Source organism: Amia ocellicauda, chromosome 12 (genome assembly GCF_036373705.1).
Source record: "Amia ocellicauda isolate fAmiCal2 chromosome 12, fAmiCal2.hap1, whole genome shotgun sequence".
Lineage (NCBI taxonomy): Eukaryota > Metazoa > Chordata > Actinopteri > Amiiformes > Amiidae > Amia > Amia ocellicauda.
In genome coordinates, this window is record NC_089861.1 from 16,514,341 (window position 1) to 16,530,244 (window position 15,904).

The 15,904-nt window shown below is 38.6% G+C and overlaps 1 protein-coding gene across 2 annotated transcripts in view; it reads right to left on the reverse strand.

Annotated features, from left to right (window-relative positions):
- Positions 1 to 15,904, reverse strand: part of fbxw7 (F-box and WD repeat domain containing 7) — a 170,964-nt gene that overhangs the window by 107,709 nt on the left and 47,351 nt on the right. For both annotated transcript variants that reach the window (XM_066718466.1, XM_066718467.1), the window contains exon 3: positions 825 to 1,655. In XM_066718466.1, coding sequence (XP_066574563.1) covers positions 825 to 1,586 — 762 coding nt within the window. In that variant the 5' untranslated portion in view covers positions 1,587 to 1,655. The remainder of the gene's footprint in view (positions 1 to 824; positions 1,656 to 15,904) is intronic.

A 15,904-nucleotide genomic window follows, 5' to 3' on the forward strand; every position in this document is an offset into this window, starting at 1 on the left:
TTTACTATATATTACAAGCAAACATTCATTAATAGGAATGTATTAGGGAAATGTGTCAGTTATAAAAAGACAGAACCTGCAATACAATATCAGTAAATCCAGCAGTAACTCCTAAGTGTATTATTTTTATTGTTTCAATTTATTTTTAATTTCTGATCAGAATATGTAAAAATACTAATTGCCAGTATCAAAAATATAATAGTGATTAGAAATCTTTTCATACCACATGTGCAGTTATGTTAAGTTTACAGATGGATATTACGGATGGACAATAGAATTAGCTCTTATTTATAAAGAATTCTGAGTGCTATAGTTTCACAGAATAAGTATGCTGTAGGTATAATAAAGCGTAATTAACATCTAATGTGACCCTAACTCAGACAATGCCCTGTTGAATGTGAAAAGTTTTTTTTTTTTAAATAAGCAAAGTTAAAGACTTTCAAAATGCTAAGTGTAATATAAGTATAATCCCACTAGAGGACACCCTTCTCTATGTGTTCAGGAGGAATGAATATTCAGGGTTCTGTGAACTCTTGCACAATGTATACAAAAAAACACACCTGCAGTATGAATTATTTGTATAGTGGGAATCTTTAACGCGCACACCTTTTAAATACTTTTAAAGCTGTAACAAATTACACACACTCCTGCTAATCAACAAATATTTAAATGTTGTGCACTATAATTTTTTTTTTCAGCTTTGAAGCAATAAACATAATACCCAAATTATTGGAGATGGAAACTTACTCTGAGATAAGACAAATGCAAATAAACATCCACAACAAACCAAACCAACCCCCAAAGTCTGAGAAACAGCTGCTTACCTGCGCCTTTAAGAGAGAGTTCGTTGTTTGGTGCTGTTGCTCTGAGATGTCCATGTTGTCGTTAGGGTCTGTAACACTGGTCCTGTGTGCCTGAGAATGGAGGTGTACCCTCTCCTCACCCTCCTCCTCCTGCCCGCTGTCCTCTGAATGTTCAAAGTCATCACTTTCCTGGTCCATCTCTTCCTCCTCTTCTTCTAGCTCTTCCTCCTCCTCATCCTCAGCCTCTCCATCCTCTCCTTCTTCTTCCTCTCTGCGCATGCAGCTGTTCTCCCTCTCTTCAGGATCTGGTGCTTCTTCCTCATCGGCATGATGGCCACTGTTGTTGTTCTCCTCCTCCTCCTCCTCTTCATCCTCATCATCATTCTCCTCTTCTTCCTGCTGTTGCCTCCCTGCCTGCCACATCCACTGGCCGCGTTTCTCCGCTCCGTTCACCTCGTTACCCGAAGGCGCCTCTTCTCCATTGCTGGCTCCAGGCTCCCTTGAGGACCATTGTCCTGAGGCTGCTCCCTGTGCTTCCTGTGGTGCCTGTGATGGCAGTTCCTGCTGCTGCTGCTGCTCCTGCTGTGGTGGTGGTGGTGGTGGTGGTGGTGGTGGCGGCTGCTGCTGCTGCTGCTGCTCTTCCTCCACTACCCTGTCCATGTGCTCCTCCTCTTCGCCCTCTTCCCCTCCCTCGTGTGGGACCATGGCCGAGGAGGCGTTACCTCGAACAGAGCCGCCCGGCCGCCGCCGCCTGCTGCCCCCAGACAGCAGATCCTGGTTCATTTCCAAAAGCCAGCTTGCTACTTCCTGGACCTTTGCTAGACTGTCTGAGGAGGAGAAGGGCTTGGCATTCTGAAAAGACAGAGTGACAGAAACAAAGAGTGAATGACTTGAAACTTTTCCAAGTAACCCCAACCACAGACCCTGCAAACAGTACATTGCATCTGCCTTAGGTTTCGGGTTATGAAAAGAAAGGGCTCAAATAGCCTGATCAATTATCTATTAAAATTACTTCAAGATTCTACATTTGAAGGGTGGACTTTTACGAACGGGGTGCAGTGAGTTAAAACTACAGTGATAAAAAAAACATTTCTTAAAAATACAATTTTAGAATAGTTTTTCTTCTCAAAAAATTGACATAATTTCAAGCCTGCATATAGTGCAAAAATAAACCAATTAATATATCATAAAATAATTAAAAATGTATGATTTATGACAAATGTATGACCGTTTATGTTTTTACATCTTGTGAATAACAAAAAATTACAAAAATTACTGTCATTTATAATACGCACAACTTCCTCCTCTAGTGGCTAATTGCTGAATTACGCTAAAAATAGGCTAACACCAATAAAAGCACTTCTGGTGTAAAGGTTAATCAAAAGCATGAAAGATGGTGTTTGATATCTTTGCACATTCAATCTCTAGATGTGAGTAATTTATGAAAAGATGCAGAAAACTTTAAAACTGATGCTCAAAGGTGATGTCTGTGGCAAAATGTAGCACAGCTGTGGATTATGATAGAAGTCAGACAACTGTAGTGATCCCAGAGTCGGTTATTTTTTATTAGCAAAAGGCTTTGGGATATTGCAGTAAACATTATGCTATATTTAGCTGTAGTTGTCTTTGAATACCTGACATTCCAAATTAACTATAAACCTTTGACAAAAACCCCAGTAGAGGCACAGTGAGTACCTTTCAAGTAGAGTATCTCAACCAAAAACTGGCAATGGCAATTCTCAGAGCTCTTGGGGTTTATAGTTATAAAATATCATTATCAGAATATGATTCACTTCATAAAGCAGATGACAACCAACAGAACCACACTGTTACCTTACATTGAAAGTAATTTTCAAGACAGTGAGCTCTGTTGTCTAAGACTAAGCAAGCCTGACAACATCCTAGGTATTGAAAAGGTTATACATACGATGGGTTAGTAAGTAACAGGATACAGTAACAGGATTAGGTCCTTTATCTACAATCAAGGATTGATTACACACAATCTTGAACCAATCTAAGTCCTAAAATGAACTTGTTTTCTTAAAAAATCTTAGCGCTAGTCCGGTAGTCCAAGACTAGCTGAAAGCCCCTCGGACTGGCTGACCTGTCAACCACCTAGTCCGGCTGGGCCAGCTGAGATAAATAAGGCTGGTATTTTCCGTGCTCAGCATGATAAGTAACACCTGCCTGCTAAATCACGTCATCTGCCATCTTATATTTGCATTTCAAGGCTGATTTATACTTCTGTGACTACTTTTGTATGTCACCACATCGTTTTTCTGACCTGCTGCAACGCCTACAGACAAACATCATACACCGGTCGCCCCAGCACTGAGCGCTTGGCTCTCAGAATCTCCTGCTCAACCAATCAGCGCTTTTTGATACATGACATGCATTTAACTGTTTTAGCTATTATATGCACATTGGTGGGTTAAGCTTGGATAAGAAGGTACAGCAGAGCTTGGGTGCTTCGTGCAGGACTTAAGTGCCACTACAAATCTACAGGCAGTGCATACAGGGTAACTTCCGGACACCTACAACAAAGAACATGCATATAACAGCATTGAGAAACATTTTACAAGGCACAAATGCAATATGGACTAGCTGAAAGTACTGCGGACTATCTGAAACTTGGCCCAGCTAGTCCTGCTGACCAGCTGAAAAAAAAAAAAAAAGATCAATCCCTGTTATCCGATTGGCATTTTCTTGCCTTCCAAACACTGATAAAGATCCAAATGAAAATGGTATTACACAGCCCTGAGCCTACTTCAAAAGACCTGTGAAGTGGAATTGATAGAAGAATAAGATTCCTTACATTCCATGAATAAGCAAATGGTGATGGTCCTCCAAATGCTCATACAATGCTGCACTGGTAGTTTGAATGGGGCTCATATGGTATGAGTGCACATTACAGGTGACGTAACCCCCAAGAAAAAAAATCAGTACAGTGTTGAGCCTCCCGCCTTGTGAGAACCAGTCTTGTGGCATAGTGGGCTTAACACTCTACTAGATGGAGCTACTACTGAGATTGAGCTGTCAGTTATCAAATCGAGTGGTTTCCAATCCTGAAAATCTGCGCTACAAGAACACAACCACAGTATGTGGAAATTCTGGGCATTCATTGGCTAAATGATCACATTATGTGCAGATTCTGTGCAGAATGACGAAAGTCTGTGCGATGTGAACGCACCACATGTAAAAACACCAATGGAGTGATGCATTCTGGGCATGGTAGTTTGCTGTAGGAAGTCTGCTTACAGGCATGTAGCCAAAGTTATAGATTAAAAGTGGTGAGATTAAAGAGTTGAAAAACAGACAACAGCCGTGGCTAACTGTAGGATTCAATTAAAGGCGGTTTCAGAATCGATAGGACATTTAGTATTCGATTGAAATCAAGAGACAATAGGGGACCGGGTTTTATTGATGTAGCTACCGAGTTGAATAAATACTGTATCTGTTATTTATGATTTATTAATAGCACTATTTATTTATGCAGTCTAATCTCTAAGTGAATATGTACTGTATCTTATTTATGAATTATTATAGCATATTTTTTGTTTTTAGCACAGCGTATTGTGGCTTTATCTGGTGTCCTTAACTAGCACCTGTGAACAAAATAGCAAATTTGTTTTGGCTAATTATGTTAATATAAAAAGCAAAAAAATTGTAATTACTTTATCTCTCAACTGACATTTTGAACAAAACAATATAGGCCTATAAACAATAAAACACCTTATTTAATTAATGTATCACAACATTATACTGGTATACCGCAACCCCTACCTTCTTGTTTTCTCCACCCCCTTGAAGGATATTTGTGTGTGCAAGCAGAAATTAGCTCTTTTGTGGTTGCAGTTATTCTACAGTACAAGGGATTGATATATTTGTAAATGCTATACAAAATCTAATGTCTGTGCAATGATAATTGAAATCATTAATATTTTGTTTATGAGCTATAGTGAATGGATCATAAAGGCTTATATAACCTACAGGGCGTGGATTATAAAGGCTTATGCAATGTTAAGTGGCTGAACTAATTTCTGCTAATAATCAACACAATTCAAATCATTGAAGGATGGCATTTTCATAATGAACTGAGCCATGGCAGAAATACAAGTAAGGCTGCCAAACATGGTAAATTTCTGCATGATTTGTAAGTGTTGCACTGAAATAAGCAGGTACAAAACTGACCTATTAGGTCGTTCACTATATATAAAAAAACATTTTTTCAAACCGATTCAATCCCTGGCTCACAAACCACCGCAGTATTACCCAAACACTTTAAATGAATTGTCTTGCATTATATTTGAATTGTAATGTATTGCAATTACGCAAATAAAATGTATATGCATTTATTAAAATACATGAAATTAAAATATTTCCTCCCTCTTTGCTGAAAACAAAAAAGATTGTATAAATTGATATAATAGATAAAATATAAATAACTAAACAAAAAACACTTTATTCATAGTCAGGATACCCTAAATAGTGAGATATTCAAGAGGATTAAAGATTTAGTGAGATATCACTTTTTCTGCCATGAAAGAACATGGAAAACCTACCGCTGTTAGGAATCTACTTGCAGTTCACTATAAAAATGCATTTTAAATCAGCAGTCTCAAGTTTCTCAAGAGTTCTCTTTTAATGGACAAATCACCAGAGAAATTGAAATAGTTATATCACTTGGCCACAGGGTCAGTATGTGACAAGAGGCAGGAGGGGATTAGAACTAAAGATGGGAGTACCGTCCTCATTAAACTGGGGGGTGGGGGGGATTTAATTATGTTTCCCTAATCTGCAATGTTGAACATATTACATTTGATGTACTCATTAATCTAATGGTTAGTTGATTAAAACACTGGTGGGGTTTAAAACAGAAATGCTATTAAGATCAATAAAAGGAATAATTTTAAACTTGACTGCAAAGAGATGCATCAGGAGGGGAAAACTGTTATATTGAATAGTATGCTGTAATGTAGTGTTAGGGGTAGTCAGGGTAAAGCAAGTCAGGGATCAAGTCATCAAAAAGCACAAATCAGGTACAAAAATTATAGAAGTCTCTGAATATCCCTGTGAGCATCCAGACAATGCCTAGATCAGGCTGTCCCTCCAAACTCAGCAGCCAGGCAGGGAGGAAAACAGTGCAAGATGCCACTGTGAGGCCAACGCTATCTTTGGGAAAAAATAACCAAATTTTATGTTTTTGGTCTAAATGCTATGTTATGTTATGTTTCGGACAGACGCAACACCGCACATCTCCCAGTTGATAACAGGCCTAAAATCAAGCATGGCATTGGTAGCATCATACTATTGGGATGCTGCTGCTCAATTGAAACTGGAAAGTTGTTTTAGGATTGAAGGATAAAATGGATGAAGCAAAGTATAGGCAAATAATAGAGGACAACCTGTTTCAGTCTGCTAAAGACTTAAAACTGGGGGGAAAATTCACTTTTCAGCAGCAAAATTATCCAAAAGATACACTGGAGTGACTAATTAATAAGAAAGAGAATGTCCTTGAGTGGCCTAAACAAAGTCCTACTAAGAATCTGTGGAAAGAGCTTGAGCAAATCTGCCCAAAAAATTAGCAAAACTTGCACCATATTCAGTTGATGATCTGAATACTTATGCAATCAACATATTTCAATTTTTTCTCTTTAGGTCATGCTGACATTTACTCTAACTTATCTTACCCTTACCCTAAGCTGGTTATCACTGAATAATGTATGGTGCGCATGTTACATGTTGTGGTTTTATTTTGAAAAGATATGGGAAATGCACAGCATCTCTGTTAATGTAGTAAGTTATAATATATTTTGGTACTTATTCTACTTTTTTATATCGCTATATAGCCTGAGATGGCTCCAGTTGTACATTACATGGTCAAAAGTATGTGGACACCCCTTCAAATTAGTGGATTTGGCGATTTCAGCCACACCCATTGCTGACAGGTGTATAAAACCATGAACACAGCCATGAAACCTCCTTAGACAAACATTGGCAGCAGAATGGGCCGTACTGAAGAGACTTTCAACGTGGCACAGTCATAGGATGCTAGCTTTCCAAAAAGTCAATTAATCAAATTTCTGACCTTCTAGAGCTGCCCTGGTCAACTGTAAGTGTGGTTATTCATTAAGTGGTAATATCTTTGTGGCAGCTCAGTCACGAAGTGGTAGGCCACACAAGCTCACAGAACCGGACTTGCAGCATGCAGAAGTGCATAGCATGTAAAAATAGTCTGTCCTCGGTTGCTACAATCAGTACAGAGTTCTAAAATGCCTCTGGAAGCTACGTCAGTACAAGAACCATTGAATCGGGAGCTTCATGAAATGGGTATCGATGGCAGAGCAGTCGCACACAAGCTTAAGATCATCATGTGCAAAGCCAAGCGTCGACTGGAGTGGTGTAAAGCTCATCGCCATTGGACTCTGGAGCAGTGGAAACAAGTTCTCTTGGGGGATGAATCATGCTTCACCATCTGGCAGTCCAACAGATGAATCTGGGTTTGGTGGATGCCAGGAGAACGCTACCTGCCTCTACCAAACTGTAATGTTTGGAGGAGGCAGAATAATGTTCTGGGGCTGTTTTTCATGGTTCAGGCTTGGACACTTAGTTCCACTGAAGGGAAATCTTAATGCTACAGCATACAATGGCATTACAGATGATTTTGCGCTTCCAACTTTGTGGCAACAGTTTGGGGAAGGCCCTTTCTTGTTTCAGCATGACAATGGCCCCGTGCACAAAGCGAGGTCCATACAGAAATGGTTTGTCAAGATCGGTGTGGAATAACATGACTGGCTTGCAGAGTGCCCTGACCTCACTCATGCTCGTGTCACTGATGGAAGTAAATCCCCGCAGCAATGTCTCAATGTGTGGTGGAAAGCCCAGAAGAGTGGAGGCTGGTATAGTAGCAAAGGAGGGACCATATTAATGCTCATGATTGTGAAATGAGATGTTCGAGCAGATGTCCACATTCTTTTGGCCATGTAGTGCATGTCCAAAGATTTCCCAGAAATCTAAATTAGGCAACAAAAACGTAGAATTTCTTGATTTGGATTAAAAATAATTGCAGGCTCACAGTCTCTAGGAATCCCAAGAGGGATCAGTTAAATGACCTGTGAGCAATTGCCACTGTAGTTAGCATTCAACTCACACTTCTATTACATTCTTTACTGCCACTCTCTTTAAGACCAGCTATTACAATGCATAGTGGTAAAGGCCAGGCACTTTCTGCAGTACTGATCTTCAAAATCTAATCCTACGTCATGGCTTATTTCACACAAGGCTCAAAGCAGAAAATGAATTAATAATTGACAATTTAGGGTAACAATGAATCAGCATTTCTATTGCATTTTTCAGGTGAGGTCACTCCTCTTCTTTGTTTAGCTGCAAACGCAGTAAATGCTTGGTCTTGTATGTACTTGAAAATCACCTTCACAGTCATAATATGGTGATGTAACACACACAACACATTCATAATGATAAAGAATAAGCATGTACCCCAGGTGGCATGTCTTTAAAGATACTGTCAAGTTATCAAGTTTGCAATTCTATAAATTCCCACACCAAAGCAGAAATCAAAACTGGGTTCCCACTCAACTGGGTAACACTCAAGCGTCTATTTTCGTAGCATCAAAAATCATACCAGGACAGGCAATAGTAACTTAATTACTTGAAAAAAATCTAACTTAATTATCTCAATAAATCAATACTAATACATATAGGCTAGTATTAAAGTCCAAGTTTCCAGACATTTTCGTTACAAAAAAAAAAAAAGACTAAAAACACAACGACCACAGCAAAGTGTAATGCATATACTTTATTCCAAACCATGTAAACATTACCATTCTTCTCACAGGGAGAGTCATTTAATAATTTAGAACTCAACATTATTAAACACTTTGATAATATAATATAAATGCATATTTTTTGAAGCCATGGATCCATAACTTTTTGAAGTTATGTTACATTGTGTGCATTAGAAAATAAAGATCATAAATCTGATATAAATTGCTTAATTAGATTATACTTTGATACATCATTATTACATTAGTTGGGATTTTTCAAGTGCCAAAACAGCTTAATAGTGCACTTTAAAATGTAACTGCTATACAAAACTTAAAAAAAGTTGCTAATCCTTAAAAATATGGAGCAGCAAATTTACCAAGAAAATATACAGGCAGTCAGGGACGGACCGGGACTAAAAAAGGTCCCTGGACTTTAGCCCAGACCAGCCCACGGCAAGCAGCCCGTGGATACCAAGCTGCATCACAGCTATTGTTATACAGTATAGACTGGTGTCCCATATTCCATAATATAGCAACATGTAGACTCGGGTCTCCTTAGTTTTAGTGTGTAGAGATTGTAGAAGGGTTGCCAATTACAAGAACATTTTATACATTTCATCAGTATTTTTCAATAATTTATTCTTAGGCTACATTATAATTAATAATATTGAGCAAATAATCATGAATCTAACTGTAAATAGGAAGACATTTCAATGTGTGTATTGCATGTTTTCTACAGTACCATCATTTAACAAAGCATTTAATATGCTATTGTTGCGCACCATGTGTTCTCCTATAGGATAGTGGTTCTCAACCCAAAATGCATGATTAGTGACAATATTGAATCAGGTTAAACCAATTCACATTAAAATCACAAGACCTTTTAATATGTATTGACTGGCCTCTACTACTAAGTACTAATACATAATATAAATACATATTTTCACCCCAAATAAAATCGATAAGGAGACTCTCCCTGACAGTGTCCCACACTGGTTTCGTTAATTTGTATTCATATTTTTTTTGTGGAAGCAGGTTGTCACATGACTTCACAACTTTGATTGTTATAAGTTCTAATGCACAAGTTTGCTTCTACAAAATCAAAACTAAAAAACTAATTTGTGCTCAAAAATATCAAAATCCACATCATTTCTACAAACAACAAAAATGCACTTTTTAATTTTTTCTAGCAACATGTATAATGGTGTCCCAGCACTATGTTCAGACTTCCGATTGCCTACCGCCATTGCCTTACCGATTGCCAATCCCCATTGCCTACCGCCTTGCCTGCAGCCACGGCACTGACTTTGCTTGTGCTGCTAGACTCACAATCATGTAGGCCATGGGTTTTCAAACCGGTCCTGGAGTACCCCCTGCCCTGCTGGTTTTTGTTCCAACCTAGGTCTTAATTACTTAACTGAATGGCATATTGGTTTGTTAGGTCAATTAGGGATTCAATTAATCAATTAAGATATCAGTTGAAACAAAAAACAGCAGGGTAGGGGGTACTCCAGGACTGGTTTGAAAACCACTGGTGTAGGCTATGCTGTTGTTGCCTCCTCCTGCTACTCTGCGGCATCCTCCTCAGCATTGTCTACTACATGCACGTTGGCATTGGCATTAATACCAGCAATCTGTTAACTTCGTACATTTGGCTGAATCTGACATTTTCTCTCCCTTAAAATTTCAGCTCCACTTTTGTGTTTTTTACTGTTGATTTTCCAAAATATCCAGCTACCACATCAATATCCCGTGGCTACGTCACTGTCAGTGCTGCACAGAGAGAGAGATGGAGCAGTGGGCCGGTCCACGTCGACTTTCTAACACCTCCATTAAAACTTTTATTTTTAATTGGGCCAGTCCAGTCGAATGGCTGGGGCCAGGAGATAATACATTTATATATAATTTTGTATCGTGCCTGGGGTCCACCAGACCACAAGTCAACCAGCCAACTGGGAATTCTCCCAGTCCGCTACTGCAGACTGTAATTTATATGCAAGTCTGTGTGGTTGTATGTTGTAATTTGGGCTCTTTGACTTATGCAACCTACCTACTCTCTCTAATACGCTCTCTTAAATAATTTCACGATTCCTTAAATCTCAATTAGTCATTCTATTCAGACACATTGGTGCACTGATTATGCAGCAACAGATACAGGAATGCATTTAAAGGGACATGCATCCCTTTATTTACAAAGGTCTTCAATATTATTTCAATATTATCTACTTAAAATGTTACAGTAGTAAGTAGGGTTTGTCAACAAAACAGCACTCATTCCAGAAACAAAATTTATATAAAATACTGAATAGGCTATATAGGCTACTACTATATCAAATACAATATAAAGGTAAGCATTAAAAAAACAGATTCTCTGACTTCAAGAGAGGCAAGCTCCTGTAAGTATAAATGTTGAATCTGCCATACGCTACAACAGGAGAGGCCAACCCTGGTCCCGGAGAGCCGCAATCCTGCAGGTTTTCCAGGTCTCTCTAAATCACTAATCATTGGATACCTTGAACACAGGGACATTTTGCCAAATTAAGACCCACAAATGGTTCAATTAAGCAGTTAGCAGTAGGATAGAATACAAACCTGTAGGCCCTATGGCTCTCCAGGTCAAGGGTTAGTCTCCCCTGCACTACAATAATGAGTTAAACAGACATATGATGCATGAGTAACATTTTTACCACAGTGTAATATGGAGTTCAACAATGATGCAGATGACACAGAAATTGAAGAATATTTAATATGGCTCTACAGCCTATGTTCACTCTGTCCTGGTATGTGTGCCACTGATGAGTTTAACAGAGGACAGTGAATCATGTTCCCTAGAAAATACTACATGAGTGGTTCTGCCCTATTATTAAAGTTGCTAGCTAGAATTGTTTCCCTGAAAGGAAAAAATACAAAGCTGTTCAAGCCTCTTTGCATGAAGAATAAAAAGGTGCAGCACTATTCCTGTTTTATATTCGGAGGTGTAGAAAGAACAAAAAATTGCTCCGGGATATGATCTGGGCAGGTGTGATCCGGGGGATCCTGTACAGTGCATTTGTCCTCTAAAGTAATAGATTATTACATTCATAGTTAGGTTGGGGAATGCAATCTATACAATTGCATGGATTTAATGGATGCTTCTGCCAAAATCTTGGTTTGACAATAGAGCAAAAAGGATTCCAGTATAAAAGACACTGAACACACAGAGGCGTCTAAATTAAAAACAATTCTCAGAATACTAACTGCATTCCTTTTCCTGTTGTTTCCATTGAAAACATAAAACAAAGAACAAATGTTTAGTTTAAATAAGTAAATTATTTTATTTGCCGTGCTAAATCTCCTTTCCACGCACAGAGACATCTGCACACAGAAGCAGGGACAGCAAAGGCAGAGACATCAGCAAAGACAGAGCAGAGCACAGCTGTAAGAGTAAATCGGTAACCTCCTTTGAGGTAAATTCCTTTGACATGGTGTCCCTACTCTCTATATTTCTTTGTAACGCAGGCATTATTCTTATTCAGGATTTCTCTTATTTGCATACTCCTACAGATTTGTACTGATGGTCACAGAATTCTGTACAGGTATGGTAGAATATCAACAGATTCATGCTGTTATTTGGTGTTCATGCACTTTTTGTACTTTTGTGCTTGCAATTTACAAGTCTGACCTGGAGCTGTTGAGTAGCTTAGAGGGAAGGGGAATTATATGGATGATATATGGATGATAAGATCTTGTCAATCAGTCAAGCAAAAAAGCAATATAACAGGCACTCAAACCCTAAACTGTGGAATTATCTGCTTGCCAATGTCAGGTATGACTCTTCTGTCTCAGCTTTTAAGTCCAGACTGAAGCCTTACTTTAGTCTAGCATTGCCTCAATAGTCTTTAACTACTTTCTGCTGTCAATGTTTCTCAACATGTTGCACATTAACCCAGTCTGTATTCTGACACTCCAGCACACATCACTAACCCATCTTTTACATTTCCAAGTGAGTTTATGTTGTTATATTACCGGAAGGGGAGGGATCCAATTGGCCGTTAGCTGTGGAAAGAGAGTTATGTACTCCTATGATAGTCCGTCATCCTATAGGGTTGTTTATTTTTCTCTGCTTTGTGAACCTCTCTGTGGCAACCTTGCAATGAGCGCTATAACAAATACAAAGTAATTAATTGATTGATTGAATTGACTTATCTACAGACAGCCCACAGTAAGGATACTATTCTCTTTGAAAGTTGTGTGTGACTGTAGCAGGAGGTGGATTTTTAACAAAGCCATGTAACCTGTCAGCTAAATGGAGAAAATAGCATAAAATGCAGTAGTGTTTTCCACACATGAAAACAATTAAGGGGCCAGGTGATTGATTATGCATTACTATACCAGTAATTTGATAACTGGTTTTGCAACCCATTGAAATTTGAATTGCAATAAATATTTACATTTCCTGGTAATCAGCAAGTTTCCAGTTATGAAAGCATGAATGGGGGCCTTAATTAGCATGAGCAAGCACATGGTTGGCATACCTATTGATTTCTATAACCATTAATTCAAGTAAACCAGGGGTAAACATACACATCAATCAGCACTACTCCATACTCTTGATGGCCCTGATCGTAACACACTGAAATCAGAGGGGCCGTGTCTCCCCTGCCTGTCACATTGAGTAACTCCCCCTGACCCGTCTCCTCATTCTGGGTCTGCCTACTTGCCTCCTCCTTCCCTTTCACTTCCTCCTCCAACTCTGATTCATTCATTTCTCTACACAGATTTTCATCTCCCAGCCACAAGATTGTCATCAGCAAATTGCCTTAAACTACTCATCATGGTCACTATCTCAATTAAAGATAAAACAGTCTCCACTGCCTCTAAAATTCACTTCTCCTACCATTTCTAATTCAACTAATACAACTCTTCTTTTAACTCGTACAACTGCTATACACTCACCTAAAGGATTATTAGGAACACCATACTAATACTGTGTTTGACCCCCTTTCGCCTTCAGAAATGCCTTAATTCTACGTGGCATTGATTCAACAAGGTGCTGAAAGCATTCTTTAGACATGTTGGCCCATATTGATAGGATAGCATCTTGCAGTTGATGGAGATTTGTGGGATGCACATCCAGGGCACGAAGCTCCCGTTCCACCACATCCCAAAGATGCTCTATTGGGTTGAGATCTGGTGACTGTGGGGGCCAGTTTAGTACAGTGAACTCATTGTCATGTTCAAGAAACCAATTTGAAATGATTCGACCTTTGTGACATGGTGCATTATCCTGCTGGAAGTAGCCATCAGAGGATGGGTACATGGTGGTCATAAAGGGATGGACATGGTCAGAAACAATGCTCAGGTAGGCCGTGGCATTTAAACGATGCCCGATTGGCACTAAGGGGCCTAAAGTGTGCCAAGAAAACATCCCCCACACCATTACACCACCACCACCAGCCTGCACAGTGGTAACAAGGCATGATGGATCCATGTTCTCATTCCGTTTACGCCAAATTCTGACTCTACCATCTGAATGTCTCAACAGAAATCGAGACTCATCAGACCAGGCAACATTTTTCCAGTCTTCAACTGTCCAATTTTGGTGAGCTTGTGCAAATTGTAGCCTCTTTTTCCTATTTGTAGTGGAGATGAGTGGTACCCGGTGGGGTCTTCTGCTGTTGTAGCCCATCCGCCTCAAGGTTGTACGTGTTGTGGCTTCACAAATGCTTTGCTGCATACCTCGGTTGTAACGAGTGGTTATTTCAGTCAAAGTTGCTCTTCTATCAGCTTGAATCAGTCGGCCCATTCTCCTCTGACCTCTAGCATCAACAAGGCATTTCCGCCCACAGGACTGCCGCATACTGGATGTTTTTCCCTTTTCACACCATTCTTTGTAAACCCTAGAAATGGTTGTGCGTGAAAATCCCAGTAACTGAGCAGATTGTGAAATACTCAGACCGGCCCGTCTGGCACCAACAACCATGCCACGCTCAAAATTGCTTAAATCACCTTTCTTTCCCATTCAGACATTCAGTTTGGAGTTCAGGAGATTGTCTTGACCAGGACCACACCCCTAAATGCATTGAAGCAACTGCCATGTGATTGGTTGGTTAGATAATTGCATTAATGAGAAATTGAACAGGTGTTCCTAATAATCCTTTAGGTGAGTGTATATCCCTTCAAACTACAATACAAACAAGATTTCAGTGCTTTAACTTGCATTGCAGAGTATGTGAAATTTGTATGCAAAGCAACATGGATACCTTTCCTTTAATATGCAACATTTCATGAGTGCATCAAGATATGGAGCAATATGTGCAAGCGATGTTAACATGTTTTTTCATCATTAAATCAATCACATTCTTCTGAGCAAATCTAAAACAGGACATAAGAGAACAATTAACAGCAAGATTCAGATGTATACTTCAAGTAGATTTTGAAAATTGACTGTAAAACACAATATGGCCACCACTGCACATAACTGATCTGAAATCTGCAAACAAATGTACCATAGGCCTCTAAGATTGTGCCAATTCAGTGTTTCACTTGTGAATGTTTAGGATGTTCAAAGGTTTTGCTTAGAAAATTCATTAAATTTGATTGGCTTGTGTTGGCAGCCACACCCCCACTCACCTTATTCCAGTGTACATAAAACATATACTCAAAACTGTATGGTTTGTACATCCTTTTAATACAAGCCACTTGAATAGGCACATATTTATGTTTAGAAACCACTACTGCAAATATATTTATTTAATGCACTCATTGACTATGTACTTACTAAAACTATTTTCAGATATTACATAAAAAAAATTATATGGATTTGAACACTTTTACAGCTGGTTACACAGAACTAGATTAGATCTAGTCATGGATACCCTAAGATAACATCTACTTGGGGGCTGTGAAACCAGTTCTAAATGTTTAATATTAAAATTACAGTAGTTCAAAAAGTTTGTTAAAATATTGATAATAAATAATGTATATAATGATAATGTATATAAAACATGTTAAATATAAATGTTGACGGAATACTAAAACCAATTTAGAAATATATATTTTAGCATAAGAGATGATTGGTCAAATTAAGCATAATCAAATATCAATTGGATGTTGGAAAGTGTGAAGTGTTACATATTTTAGAACAAAAGTTTTAGGCAAAAACCTAACAATCATCTTTAACATATAGGATGTTACATAATACATATAAAAATATTACTCCATTTGTAATCTCATGGCAGACTTCACAATTAAAAACTTAGATCATTGGATCTTTACATCAAATGAAAAAACTATGGCAAAAGAGAGTGATTTTTACAATCTGTATTAAATAATGAA